This window comes from Triplophysa rosa, linkage group LG14 (genome assembly GCF_024868665.1).
Source record: "Triplophysa rosa linkage group LG14, Trosa_1v2, whole genome shotgun sequence".
Taxonomy (NCBI): Eukaryota; Metazoa; Chordata; class Actinopteri; order Cypriniformes; family Nemacheilidae; genus Triplophysa; species Triplophysa rosa.
Genome location: NC_079903.1, coordinates 10280575 through 10295622, shown reverse-complemented (window position 1 = coordinate 10295622; position 15048 = coordinate 10280575). Strand labels below are relative to the sequence as shown.

The window sequence follows — 15048 nt, the reverse complement described above, 5'->3', positions numbered from 1 at the left end:
CACGTCCTAACGCTGCTAACAGAATCATTGGTCCAAGACGTCACAGCAGAGCGTGACTGTAGATTTCTCAGTTTGTCATGTAAATTCTTCCACAAATGAGGTTTGGCAGTTTTTACAGTAATCTAACCACAATTACAAGTTCAAAAGAACAGACGTTTGTACAAATATTTATACTGGGTCAAATGAAACTGTTAGGCCACACGGAAACATTTACAATGTAAACATCTACAGATATAACAAAGTCTAAATCTAAACCTAATGTCAACAACCTGTCAAAATATTTCCAACCTGATCTAACAGTAAAGTGCAACTATTTTACAAGGTGGTAAAGTATAACTACTAGAAAAAAACCTAGCATGAAGAGCCACCTCTAACCCCACTCTTAAAGGGATAGTTCAGCCAAAAATATTTGTAAATAATAAAATTCTGTCCTCATTTGTTCACCCCCACGAGCCTGTATATGACTCTTCTGTGGAACATGAAAAGATATTTTGAGAAATGTCTCAGTGGTTTTGCATCCATACAAGGGAAGTCATTGGCTACAATGTTGTTTACCAACATTCTTCAAAATATCTTCTTTTCTGTTCTGCTGAAGAAAGTAAGTTTGGAATGACACGAGGGCGTGTTATAAAGAATTTAAATTTTTGAGTGAACTATCCTTTTAATTCTAACCATCACTGGGGCAAAAGCAAATGTATGGCAATGTATAAAAGTGTATAAATTACCCACCAAATCGCTAAAACGCAAAAAAAAGTTTATTGCAGAATTCAACATAAGAAATTATCCTCTGCATAATGGAAAATAAAGCACAACCCAACCAATTTTCTGTAATTCTCATTATAGATGATTCCTATTACATTCTCATTAGTGTAATATAACATATAAAGTTAAATTGAAGTACAACAAATACTACAATGTATACATTTTATTTTTACAATACTGATTTTGGAGACGGGGTTGATGTGCTTAATATTTCTTTCTTTTTGACTGAAATGTTTTTGAAAGCCTTTGTAACATTCACCCAACAATTTTAACAATACATCTAAGAATACAAGATCATGTAGACAAAAAACAACACAGTTTAATGTTTTAACAGTGCTGTTTCAATGTTTATGCACATAAAAACATGTAGTTACAGTACTGAACACAGGCTTTTAAAGCACCATCAGTCTTAATTTTTTGAATTACCAGGAACAAAACGACACCAAACTAGTACTTAAATTCCATTCATCTGTCGATGCCGTTTCATCATTTCTATCAGATGTCCTTGGAGGACTTCAATCAAAGTTAAGCCTTATTGATGTAGCCCTCTTTGATAAGGAAATCGTAGATTTTGCGTGTTTTGTTGACATCTATCTTGATGAGCGATCGGGCCTGCGCCAGCCGTAGACCCCCCTGTCGCCTGCACTCGTTGAGCAGGGCCTGTTTGTACTCCAGATACGCTCCAGGCACAAGACGAACCACCTGACATAACTGAGGGAGATGATGAGAGAATCATTTAGGATCCATTATAGCACATCAAGGAGGCAGATGTCTTCAAAATGAGCTCAGGTTGCAGATACAATCGTGTTTGCCAAACCTCTTTCTCTCTCTCGTTGAGTTTCTCTGTGCCAGGAAGCCCTGTCAAGTTAAGAGGAGGTGCACTTCTTCTGCCTGTGGATAAGAACCAGACTGTGAGTCAACAGCTAGAAGAGTTTGCAACAGATGTCTTAATGAGTAATGTGCCGATTGGTCAGACAAGCAAAATGGCGTTTTCATTTTACGCATATATTTTATCATTAAAGATTTTAGAACCAAAACTATCCTTCAATAATAATGTGAACACACTTATCAAGCATCTTTGTTGATTGTAATTTTAAAGCGATTATTTTGTACATTTCAATATAACAATGTCTGTAAATAAAAACTGTACTAAACTAAATATGGCTTAGTTGTGCAGTGAAGTTTCCCAAATGAGCCAAGATAAAAAAATGTTGCAAGTATGTACGAGAAAAAAAAATGCCAAAGAGAAATCAATATCACAGAGATTGAAAACCCTGGCTGAGCGGAGGACAGTGGAGATAAGCAGAGCACTGTACCTGAGGTAGTGATGGTGGTCACCACAGGGGTAATTCCAGCATCACTGTCAAAGAGAAACACAGTCAGTCAACAACACCACATTATCACACAAATGCTTTTCGAACGTCTCTAAAATACAGTGCGGGGCTCTTGGGGTTCTCAGCAAACAAATCGAGAGACACTGAATCACATACTGAATATGTCTTGCTGGATAGCTAAACTAAATAGTTAGCCCCAAAAACACAAACATTCTGACAACGCTAATACCCATGAGCTAGCTGAACGAAGATTCAAAATGGAGCAATTAAATAAAAGCTCAGGCTGAATTTTGCGTATGACATCAATAAAACAGCAGACAAAGGCAAACAAAATTAGCATTTTCTGATAATACTGCTTGCAGGAGAAAAGTATGTTTTAGGTAAAATGATATAAAAAAAAAAACGCAATCCAATACATTGAAGGATTGCCATCTTGAAAAAGAATTCTTGCACTCTATTTGACTTGTGTTAATGTGTTAAAGGTCCAATGTGTAATTGTTTCGCAGGGTCTATTGACAGCAATGCAATATAATATACATAACCATGTCTTCAGAGGTGTATAAAGACCTTATATAATGACATGTTATGTTTTTATTATCTTAGAATGAGCTATTTCTATCTATATACACCGCCCCTTGCATGGAATTCACCATGTTGTTTCTACAGTGAGCCCTAAACGGACAAACTGCTCTACAGAGCGTTTCGTAAATATGTTATCTCCTTCAGCAAAGAAGCGAAAACGCAACGACATCTTAGTCCTGTGTCAGCCTCCGTAGTGCTTCGAACGGGAGGGGAGAAAAGTGGAGCCATTTAGGGCTGTGAAGGTGGCCGTGACAACCGCACCACCGCGGTGGTAAAGGGCCATGACGGTGGTGAACTGCCACCGGCGGTAGTGCACGTCACTGTGACAAATATAATTGTAATAAAAATGACAGTTGCGATAAGGATTGCTATTTGTAGCCTTTCAGTTGTGGATGGTTTTATTTAAAAGATTTTGCATTAACACAGAAATCATTGGCATACGTTTCCGTTGGTGCGTTCGAGCGCGGGCCTGCACGGCAAAACCTGTGCGGGTTCTGCAATGGATCTTGTTGCGAAATTAACAGATACATAAATTCAAAACTGGCTATGATCCGTTTGCTTAGTGTCGGAGGGCGTGCAGGTTTTGCCACGGTTGCGGAGAGACATTATTCATTTGCGCTCCTGTGCACATCTTCTGAACGCGCATTTAGTGCAGCTGTACACATTTTAATCTGGACAATGTCAACAAGTAAGTTTTCCATCAACAAGTAGGAAAAAGTAACGTTTTTATGGCAATCTGATTAGGAAAGCCAAGGTAGGTTTAAACAGTTTGTTTCAAATGGAATTGTTAAGGACTGTAAGGGTTAATACAACAGCTTTTTTATTTAATTTAACTTTCTTATATCGTTTAAGTTTTCATTATTTACTGATGTTTATTTAAATGTTTTATATGCTGTAGTGTGCCGTTTCACTGATGGATTTGCGCATTAAACATGGACGGATGTTTCATCCACATTTATTTCAGATATCATATTTCAATTTAAAGTATTTTACCATTTCAAGTATTTAAATAAGGTCTATATTTCTTTTCCACTCGTCATGTGGTTGCTACACGCAAATATAATAATATAAATATAATTTATAGAAATATTATGTATTTTCCAACCACCGCACCGCCGTGATTAATTTATCCATTACCGTGGTAAAAAACTGCCACCGTCACAGCCCTAGAGCCATTGGTTGCAATTCCCAACCTTACCGCTAGATGTCACTAAATTACATACACTGGACCTTTAACAAGTAAAAATGCTGTCTAGGTAGGTAGGCAGCACACTAGATATTGGAACAGAGCGAGTATTCTTAATACAAATACAGTATAACATGTGGAAGAGTAGTGAGGATAAAGGATACACTTACATGGCAGCCTGTTTGTGTAGCCACTGCTGGCATGCACGGGAGTCATGAATGTACTGCAGAATATCACACAACATGTTCCTTTTCCTACGCTCGTCCTCCCGTGTGCATTTCACACGCTCGTATACCTTAGCACCTGCAGCACAGGTGACAGGTTTAGTGTCAGCACAAACCAAATGTGACCCGGTCTGTGAAAACCAGGCTAAAGTCTCGATCTCATTTTGAGGTAACAAGCAAACTTTGATTTCGACCATTCATTTCACTATAATTTCAGTCAATATTAAACTTTCATAGAATGTTCTTTAAATTGTGTATGATGATTTTATGTGGAAAACTTTAAATCACAAAAAATGACTTTACCTTTTACAGGCAGACACAAATGTTTAAACATGTCTATTCAACATTTCAAATCTTATACTTTAATAACAATATCTGTAATGTTAACTGTAGTTAAAGGAGTAGTTCACTTCAAAATTTGCCCCCATTGACTTTCCATAGTAGGAATAAAATTACTATGGAAAGTAAGTGGGGGCAAATTTGGAAGAGAACTACTCCTTTAACAAGTACCATTTGACCCTGGACCACAAAACCAGTCACAAGGGTAAATTTTTTAGAAATTGAGATTTACACATCATCTGAAAGCTAAATAAATAAGATTTCCATTGATGTATGGTTTGTTAGGATAGGACATTATTTGGCCGAGATACAACTATATGAAAATCTGGAATCTGGGGCACTATTTATATTTTGGAAACAAATTCTATTCAAAGATAGAAATCGCCTTTCAAGTTGTCCATCAGAGGTGCTGTAGCAGGTCGTTGCTAAGAAACACAGGTTTGTTTTAACACTATCTATTGGCTTACCGCTGTAATGACGTTGTAGAAATTCCAAGCTTTACACAGATACCAAAATTGAGTGGCTAATTCCCAAAGAGCAAGCAAAGTTTGTATGCGTGTTTCCCACCATTTTTGTTCGCCATTTTGCTGCATCCACTCACAAAAATAAAGTTTTGATATATTTATGGTAGGAAATTTAGATGGAAAATGATTGTTACTTAATATCCTAATGATTTTTATAATAAAATAAAAATCTATAATTTAGACCCATACAATGTGTTGTTAGCTGTTGCTACATACCCGTGCTACTTATGACTGGTTTTGTGGTCCAGGGTCACATGTCAAATTTTCAACAAAAATATACAACTGCTAACTCACAGTTCCTTTTATAATTTAACCTCATTTTGATTTATGTTAGTTCCCATAATGCATCTGTGAGTGTGGGTGTACCTCCAGCTGGTCTTACCGCAGAAGGACTGAATTCCCTCTCTCCTGTATTCCTGCAGTCGGTGGATCTCTCTCCTCAGCTCAAACTCCACTGTGAAAAAGGAAAACATGCAAGTGTGAGAAAGAGCAGATGGAGCGGTGAACTTTTCACCCTGGCTGATTTCAACTTCTGCGGCAGACAGACCACACGCATAATAAAACCCATGCCTGATCCTGGGTCAGCCAAAAAATCACTCTAGACAGATTATCCTTTGTTGACATGAAGGTTTAAATACTCACAGGCATGACTCTCTATGAACTTGTCGTGCTCTATGGGTCCAACCACTCTGGCAAAGCGTCTCATGACATCATAAAGGTCTTGCACTTCCTTAGGGTAACGCCTTTCCAACACTGCCAACACAACAGAAACATACTGAAGAATTCGGAAAATTCCACTTTCAGAAAGACCAACGTCTGACGTGATTGAAATTGCATTTGTATGTTTGAAAGCACAAGGCAAGAGTCCAGATGGGCCCAACGGCTCAGTAAAACTCTCCCTGATGGTTCTTCACCAACCACTGTAGGGTTCAGCGAGCGGCGCTATCAGCCACCAGCCCCACCATCACTGAGCGAGAGCGATGGGCTACGTGGGTAAGCGAGAGGTGTGATATTCTGCCTGCGCGATATTATCAGGAAACGCGCACACACCTCTCCCTGTCGCACCACAATTTTTTCTGATGAGAGATGCACACACATCACTCGGGCTGTCCCGATCTAGACCGTCTGTGGCTGTTGGGATGCGAGACGGGTCAAACTGTCTCGAGGATAAACCAACACCGCTGCGAGCCATCAGGTCTTGGCCACTGCTTCCATTATCGCTCTCGCACACACTTTCCCGCTGTCTCCATGACAACAAGTCTCCGGTTCCACGGTAACTATCGCCTCTCTTTTGTCTTGAGAGTGCAAGGAGATGAGGAGGGTGGCTGGGAGCCGACAGATAAATAAAGATGACTTAAAGCCTTCGCACATCACACACACTCAATACGAGTCAGGAAAACACGCAAACCCGATTGGATTTCGCTCTTTATTCCGATGCGGCCGAAGAGGAAATAATCGGATAAGCGTATTCGAAAGCACCGTCCATAGAAACGTCCAGGGGGAAATAGACAGAGATGGGGTTGTATTTACAGACACAAGCCACATGGCGCTGAGAGAGCACAGATCAATAAAAACTCAAAGATGCAATCTTCTTTGTCATTACAGTGAAAATGTTCATTTCGTGCCAAACTATTCATAGGGGGTCGATCGCAGTAGCTCTGGGTCTGGGATCAGTGTTGATCTGGGATCGCAGTAATCCAGGCATTCGTTGTAAACATTTCGCACAGATGGCGTGTGTTATCAGAGGTTAGGAAGGTTCATCATGTGGGAATGACTACTGGCCTGTGAGTGTGCAAGCCAACCTGTAAATATCCGCTTGGGGAACATTACCTAACATATTGCTCATATCAACATAGAGTTTGTGAGATGCCAAGGCGTTTGGATGATAGTTTATGTAAAACTGACCTCATGTTCTCCACTCTAAAACATGACGCCATGATGCGAAAAAGGAATTCTTACTCTGAAACTTGCGTAGGTTGATGAGTCCATGATCCCGAATGATCCTAAAAGGCAACAATTCACACCACATTTTAAACACTTTCACATAAATGCTAACAACAAAACTAAACCAGAAGTGACCAGAAGCATGACACATTTTTGATTGAATGAAGTTGGTCCAGACCATTAAAACAGTACACATCCTACAGATGATGAACTACAATATTTAGTGAAAGATTGTTCATTGTAACTGTTGTCATTATTATTAAAGTAAACATGAAGCAGACTGAATCTTCGATTTTTTTTAAACATTCCTAGTTTAATAGTACAGTATATAGTCACTGTCCTTCCGTTTTTCAGGAAATAAAAAAGCACTTTTTACTGGTTAGATATTTGCAAAACCCAGTGACAAACATAAAGGGTGGCTAATAATAATGATTTATGGCCAAAAATAAAAATCATGAAATATGGAGAGGTTTCAAAAGGACAGCAGCGATAAGCATTATATTAGTATTACAAGCATTTAGTAAATTATTATAGTAAACAGCTGCCTGTGTTTCCGGTTCCGGACAAAACGGAGGTCACACACACATACCACAAACCCTTTAGAGGGCAGCCAGGGCTTGTTAATAGTGATGTACACATAGATCTGTTACTGTTAGAGCTGTCTGTGTGTTTGTGTTTGAAAATCAGGCATGATAACCTGTTGCTATGGATTAGGTTACACTGTAGCATACTCAGAGCAAAGCACTGGCTCACTTTAGCAAAGCATTTCAGTATTTCATGTGAACTTTCTCAATTTGAAGTTAACAGTATTTTTGTATAGCTATTTTCTAAACTTGGATGCTTAAATGATTAAAATAAATGTAGGTAGAATTTATAGGATTTAACAGTCAACTGTTGCCCCCTAATGGTTGTTTTATGGCAATACAACCGGTGTCATTTTAAACATACTTCTTCCTTCTCTGCCTCTCCTTCAGTCTGGAGTGATAAATATCCACGACTGCAACTTTGAGAGCTGAAAACAAAGTTAAAAAACAGTTAACAAAGCTACAAAAAAGCACCAAATCAACTATTCTTGCTATGATTATTTTTTCTTTTTTTCCAGTTCTCTCATTTTACTCAATTACAAATTGTTACCTGTAGCTTTGCTATCCAGTCAATGTTATATTTTCTGAGAATAATATTGAAATTCAAGCAGCCAACTTATTTTGTGAAGAATACTTTCTAAGATTAAGCAATGCAAAAACTAGACAGCAATAAATGTAAATGATGTAAAACTCTTCACCACAATGCAAGAGCGTTTTGGATGGTTGCCGGAAACAGAGGGTATGCACGTGACGTCACCGCACACGTCACATGAAGTCAACCGTTATCTGTACTTTTTAAAGGGGATAAAGCCCATAACTTTCTACACCTTATATTTTATGAGGTGTAGAAAGTTTATTTGTTTCTCCAGTTTATTTGTTTCTCCTATTGAAAGCAGCCATTTTGCTGAGTGTTTTGCCACTCAAGGGGGCGTGTCCCGGCGTGTTCACTGTGGTTAGTAAGGCATTCAAAATGATTGGTGGCTACAAGATGTTTTGGGTTGCTCATTTCAGTAAAATAAGAGAACTGGTTAAAGGTCGGAATATTTTTGTGAAGTAAGTGTACTGCCATATTTGTGCAACGTGACACTTACCATGAAGAATATCAGAGTCATCATCCACAAAATCTATATCTTTCAAATCCCACTCAGCATAATTATCAAACTCCTAATTTTCAAGAGGGAAAGAAAGATTAAACACTGTAAATAATACACAAATGGGTTTACTTTAAAGACACTGACCTCCATGAAGTCTGCTCGAGCTGGCATATATCCAGCCATATCTCTGGAGAGCTGTGAGTCAAATGAAGGTCTTGGAGGATCATCTGTTGCTGAAAGAGACATAACCCACGAACATTAACTTCTGTTAAATAAACATTATGACATCATTATAAACAATAAACAACCTAGTTTAAATCTTTTAGAATTATCTTTGTATTTATTTGCCATCTTTATTTTGTTGCAAAAAAACAACAATACAGGTTTGAAAAACATGAGTGAGTAAAAAACAGAGTTGACAGAATTGTCTTTTTTTGTTAACTATTCATTATAGTTATCTTATTATAACCTTATTATTTGTGGAGATAAAGTGTGAGTGTGGCCTGATAAATCTGTGCCTGCTGGGGTCTGTTTAACTCATGATGACAAACACAAGTGGCCACATTGAAAGAACATCAGATTACCACAAAAACAGATTTCCTCTGCAGAAAAGATGGTCTGCTTGATAACAACTAATCCAAATACTGACAGACAATCCAGGCCAAACTCAAACCACAGGAGGCTAAAATGATTTAAAAATGTGTTTTTTGGAACTTGAAGACCAATGGTCCCAGTGTGCTTTTATTCTACAAAAAGCAGCATGAATTTTTTTTTCTTCACAGAATTTGATGAAATATTGTTTGTGTATATATTTAGCATCAGACATCATGTCAGTATCTTGTTATTCATCACAAAACAACTTTGAATATTAACAGGTGCTTCCTTACGCTTAAAGGGAATGGCTGTGTCTGCTGTTCGGGACAGATGTTCTTCCATCTGTCTGAGACTGAGCAAAGTGGAGGAGAAGAGAGGATTGTTGATGAAGTTCTTCATGTAGTGACCTTCACATTCCTCTTTGGTCTTTGTACGCATCTGATAAGCCACATCCTGCCTGAAGAAAAGCCCAGATCTCAAAGACATTAACCGCCGATGTGTCTCTGCATCAGATAGTTTAATATAAACTTTGATCTACAAAATATAATTGGTGTTGAGGTGAGAAACAGCACTGACCAGTTACCAAATCCACAATCCATAACAGCTTCTAAAAGCGCCATCTCTTCTTGAGCAGTCCAGCCAGGTTCTAATATGGGAAAATCGGATGTCTAAAAGAAAGCAGAACAAAGTAAATGTGTATTTTCTATATACAGGAGTGTAAAAGAAACAACCTATGGAGCACCGCAGGTATAATAGACACAAAAAGAAAAAAATACAAAAAGATCAAAATACAAAGAATAAATGAATAAACTGACCAACCTGCAAACTAACTAACTACTGCCGTAATCAACCTTTTTAACATTTATGGTTTAATATTTAATAAGTAGATAGAAGTAGTATTTGATCATACCATGATTTCATATGTGTGGTCACTCTGATGCTTTTTATATTCATATCCTCTGGTAAAACACTGTAACGAGATATAACAGAGATGAATCATATGTACAAAATATTTAAATAAACTATCAGTAGATATGACTTGTACACAAAACAATGGGACACTGAATCAGTGATCTACCTGCAGACACAGAAGGAAAGGTGAAGGGCCACATTCGGCACACTTTATGTAGGGCTCCACTAGATAAGAGGAGCATCCACGACAGGGCGGATTATCGAAGAGGTCATCTGCAATAGATTAACACATAAAGACGTATTCAGAATGTAGTTTCAGATGTTTGACAGGCACATCAACAATATCCCTTACTGAAATTTATCATGATAACCATAATACACAACAGCAGTTCATACGCGCACTCACACACACACACACGCATGCACGCACACACATACAAACGTTGTAGCTTGGTACTAAACACAGCCACACACACACACATCACACACACACACACACACAACACACGCACAACACACACAACACACAACACACACACGCACACACACACATCCTCTAATTTGGTAATAACTGTACAGTAGAAACCAGAACCATTGAAAAACACACGACACTCGCATAGACGTCCGTTGGAAGAATGGAATGCGGAAGTAACTCGTGTCATGGAGGGCTCTATAGTTCCAAACATTGCATTTTCCCACACACATTCGCAGGTAAGTTGATAAAATACATCTCTGTAAATCTGGTGTGTTATTGTTTTCCTAAATAAAAATAGCTTTTCTGTGTGTCTGTATGTGTGGTTGAATGATTTTCTATAAAGACTGCACATTAAATAAAATGTTATCTACCATCTCCCTGTATAAATTATATAATAAAATCTCTTACTGCCTGAAATTTTTGTCATTTTTCAGCGTTCTTTGTGGTGCATTTACTTGCAATCATTGATTATTTATTGATAAATTTAGGGATGCTCATTTCGGTTAATTTCCCTAACCGAGAACTGATGCTCCTTATCCGAACATTAACCGTTAAATGATAAGATTTTAATATTAAATTGGAATTAAATACAAAATGCATGCTGCGTCTCATTTCGAAGGCCTCGCATGCGACATCCGGAGGACGCAGACTTCGAAATGAGACGCAGCTACAGTTGACGAGGGTCTTTGACACGTTAAAAATACAAACATTTTTACAAACTACAAACATCACAGTAGGGCTGAAACGATTCCTCGAGTAAATCTTCGAGGCATCGTTTAATCCATTTAACTACAGTATACACGGAGCACTGCGTTTCCCCACAGACCATTATTACTAACGCCTGCTAAACTCTATACATGTTACAGGGCTATCAAGTCTCATGCATTCACCGTGAGACACACGCACTTCTCATGCTGATAAATAAGTGATAGCTTATTGAAATGGAACTGCTATTTTACTTGGTTTTAGTCTATTTTGCGAGTGAAACTTATTTCCGGCAGCATTGAGTCCATAAAACTAGATTCGGACTAGTGGATGCCGAATCCTGTTATTTACACATGCCATCTGTCTGTTCTGCCGCTGCATGTCTGAGTGAATGAACTGCACAGTTTAACGTGCTACGCACGTGATGCTCATGAATTTGTATGCGTCTGCGCTTTATGAGGACATGAACACATGAACTTCATCTCCAGAGTTGCTCTGAGAGTTTATTTCACGAACATTTTATTGTTTGAGTGAAGAAACAGACATACTAAAAAATAAGCGTCTTACGACAACTTGCCAAAATAAAAGTCTGGTTAACTCAGTATTTTTATGTAGACAAATATATTACTAATTAATAGTAAAAAAAAACTAATTTAGATAAACTAAATGCATCATGCATACGCTGAAGTTAGTTGTTTACCTTTGAAATTATTCTTTCTATTTTTATTAATGTTTCTTATTTATACATTTGTATTGTATTGCATTTTGGATGTAATATGGCAATGGAATGTAGTAAATGGGCTTAGTTTTCACTGATATTAATGTATGCAATTTCAGCAATAAATTTGTAAAGTTTTATATTCAAGTTATATATTGGCTATGAAATGATCTGACACAAATATAAACTGTCAGTCTTCTTTTGACGTTGACGCTGACGCTGTTTGTTTTTCACAGCTGTTAGGACATCGCAAAAGATAGAAGTTAACACGGAAAACATTTCATTGGATAGGATTTTTCCTTTATGTCAGCTGAATGTGGGGAACACTTGTCAGGGAAGAAAATTCAACATGTTTTTGAGCACATTAACACTCTGTAATGTATTCTCCTAATGCGCCACGTGAAACATTGATTCTGACTTCCGACCTTGCTTTTGATTAAAATGTGAGGAAGAGAGACAGTTCAGAAACCAACGTGTTCAACTTCCTTAAGTGCTGCACAGAATGATCAGAATATGACATCAATGTTCCGTGAGAGCGTTTTAAAAGCATATGGAGCCCTCTGTCCAGCGATGCTTTTATGCTGTTCGGTCTGTGCAACACCGAATGAAGTCAAACACACACTTTGGAGACAGAGGGAGTGCACAAGCTCTCTGCTTGCTCTTTCCTGCACTAATCACAAGCGCATCATTCACCACTCGTAAGTCACATTAAATGTTAAAATAAATCTTTGGCCGGGCAAAAATTTGTTTTACGCACTCGCACCAATGCGACCCTCTGAAATTTTACCTCGCACGTTATAAAAAAAACGGACGCATTTGCGAGCATTTTGGTCGCAGTCTAGAGCCCTGCATCAGACAAAATGTTATGATAAATTTAATCAACATAGTAATCAGTGCATATATTGTGTTGGTATTTAGTGAAATTTGTTGCAAATACAGCTGCTTCCACTGTATCTCCCGCTTAAACCCATGCAAACAGACTGACAGTTTGGCACTATTGAGAGCTCAATGTAACAACGCGGCGGCGAAATCAAAGTGTGTCGCAACTCTGTTTTTCAGCGGCTCTGGTAGAAACTGGTATCAGAATACCATAGTATTGTGACATATCATTACATCAACACAGTACAGAATCTACATGTTAATGTTTAATACTACGAAAGACTATGGGGTGTATTATCAATGTATTATACACCCCATAGGAACACCTCCACTGTGGAACATGCCTGAAAATTGGTCACACGGTCTTGTCATTAGATTTAAGATTTGCTAAAACATATACCTAACATATACTTACTTCCAAAAGACGCCAGGCGATCCATGCTGCAGATGATGATGTCTGAATAATTCTTGTTTATAATGTGAGCAGATGTGAAATATTACTCGTTTACAGTTGTTTTGTGCGCAGCTAATATTTTAACAGCTCTATTTTGACCAATGAAACGTAACTACTTAAATGAATTTCATTAAATGAAGCACCATTTTTTAAAAGAAGTAAAGGGAACACTGATGTTGTGCGGCATTTAACACGTTACTGCATATGTAAACACTCCAGCGCTGTAGCTCAGAACGCACAACCCATGAGGAAAAAACCTCACTGCTTTTGTTATAGCGCCCCCGACGGCACCTGCGTGGTTCGTGAACCAATCGTTCATACACGAACGAAAGGACCTGATACTTCTCGTTCATGTCGTCATCTCGTTCGTAAACGAACTGAATGAACTTTTTTATTTTTATTAATAATTTTCAAGTATTACACTTATAATTAACCACAGAAGCACATAGCGACATATCTATCCACTTCTTGGATAAACCTTAGCTTTCATTCAGTGGGAAAATGTCGCCAGTGCTGCCCGCGAGCGCGAGGTCTCCCTTCTCTCGGCGTCACTCTGTACAGTGAGCGGCAGGAAGAAGCACCACGGTACGACAGGTGACCCGTGAATAAAATGAGTACAAAACAGCGTTTCCAACAACCTGTCACTGTTATCGACTGTTTGGATATATAAATATGAACAAATTTCATCCGTAAATATGCACATGGTTACCATGAGGCTGTGTGAAAGAACATATAACGTTAGCCGAAATCACCGCTTTTTATTGTGAGTTGTTAGATGATGTCGCGTCATGAACTGACAACAGAAACTGAAAACACAGTAGGCTATGTCAATGAGAACGGATTTATTGTTGTAAACATAAGTTGATATACCCTCGCGGCTGTCTTAAATCTTAAAAGGTAAGCGTTTTTTACATTTATTTGGTGGTGCTTCCATGCCAATTATGAATTATTTTATATTGATATAATGTTGATCAGTAACTGCCCTACTTTACCAATATTAAGCCTTCATTATTAGATAATCCACAGTGCTTTTACATACATTGCAAAATGTTGACATACGCACACATATGATGATGTCATAATATACAGTATATGCTAAAGAATTATACTTATAATACTCGTTAATGCCGTTTACTGTAACACATTACACGCTTAAATAAGAACGTGAGTCGCAAGGTGCTTGTTATACAAATAAAGTTTAACAAATAGACAAATTACTCTTGAAGTACAATCATTGACAAAGAGTAAGACTGCCCATTTATTCTTAGAAAAATAAAGATGAAAATATTTGAAAATTGCACTTAAGAATATTCTTAAAAACTTTCTGTAATTTATCTTAAGAAAGTTCTTATATTTTCTCTTAAGAACAGTTTTGCATGTCCTGCATGTTTGTGTGTGAATTATGGAAGAATCTGATAGAACTGAATTGATAGAGGTGTGGTATGTGTGCTGCTTGCATATGCCAGTGAGTTACAGTATGCTGGGAAATGTCTTAATATTGTTGCAGCTGGTCCAGAAAAGCATTGTTGCAATCATGAGGTGTAAAGTATGATGGAGGATGTGTACAGGTGTTGATATAGTCCTTCAGGTTGTGATCATAGTTTGTAACTTGTCAATGTAATCCTGTAAAAGATAGAGGGGTTTATATGCATGGTACCCTATAGGCTAATTAAAAACTTTATTGTGTGCACGTGTATGTGGGGGGGGGGAATGGTGGGGTCTATAAAACACTTGTGCC

At 37.9% G+C, this 15048-nt stretch overlaps 1 protein-coding gene across 1 annotated transcript; it reads right to left on the bottom strand.

Moving 5' to 3' along the window:
- Nucleotides 1-744: 744 nt before the first annotated feature.
- tada2a (transcriptional adaptor 2A) lies at nt 745-13804 on the bottom strand. The gene is made up of 15 exons (XM_057351624.1): nt 13272-13804; nt 10246-10352; nt 10078-10137; nt 9744-9835; nt 9461-9624; nt 8718-8806; nt 8571-8643; nt 7844-7907; nt 6911-6954; nt 5594-5704; nt 5334-5405; nt 4035-4167; nt 2079-2122; nt 1580-1653; nt 745-1473 (listed from the first exon to the last, which is right to left on the bottom strand). Exons 1-15 carry the CDS (start codon nt 13294-13296, stop codon nt 1288-1290), a joined length of 1338 nt encoding a protein of 445 aa, XP_057207607.1. The 5' UTR covers nt 13297-13804; the 3' UTR covers nt 745-1287.
- Nucleotides 13805-15048: the final 1244 nt, after the last annotated feature.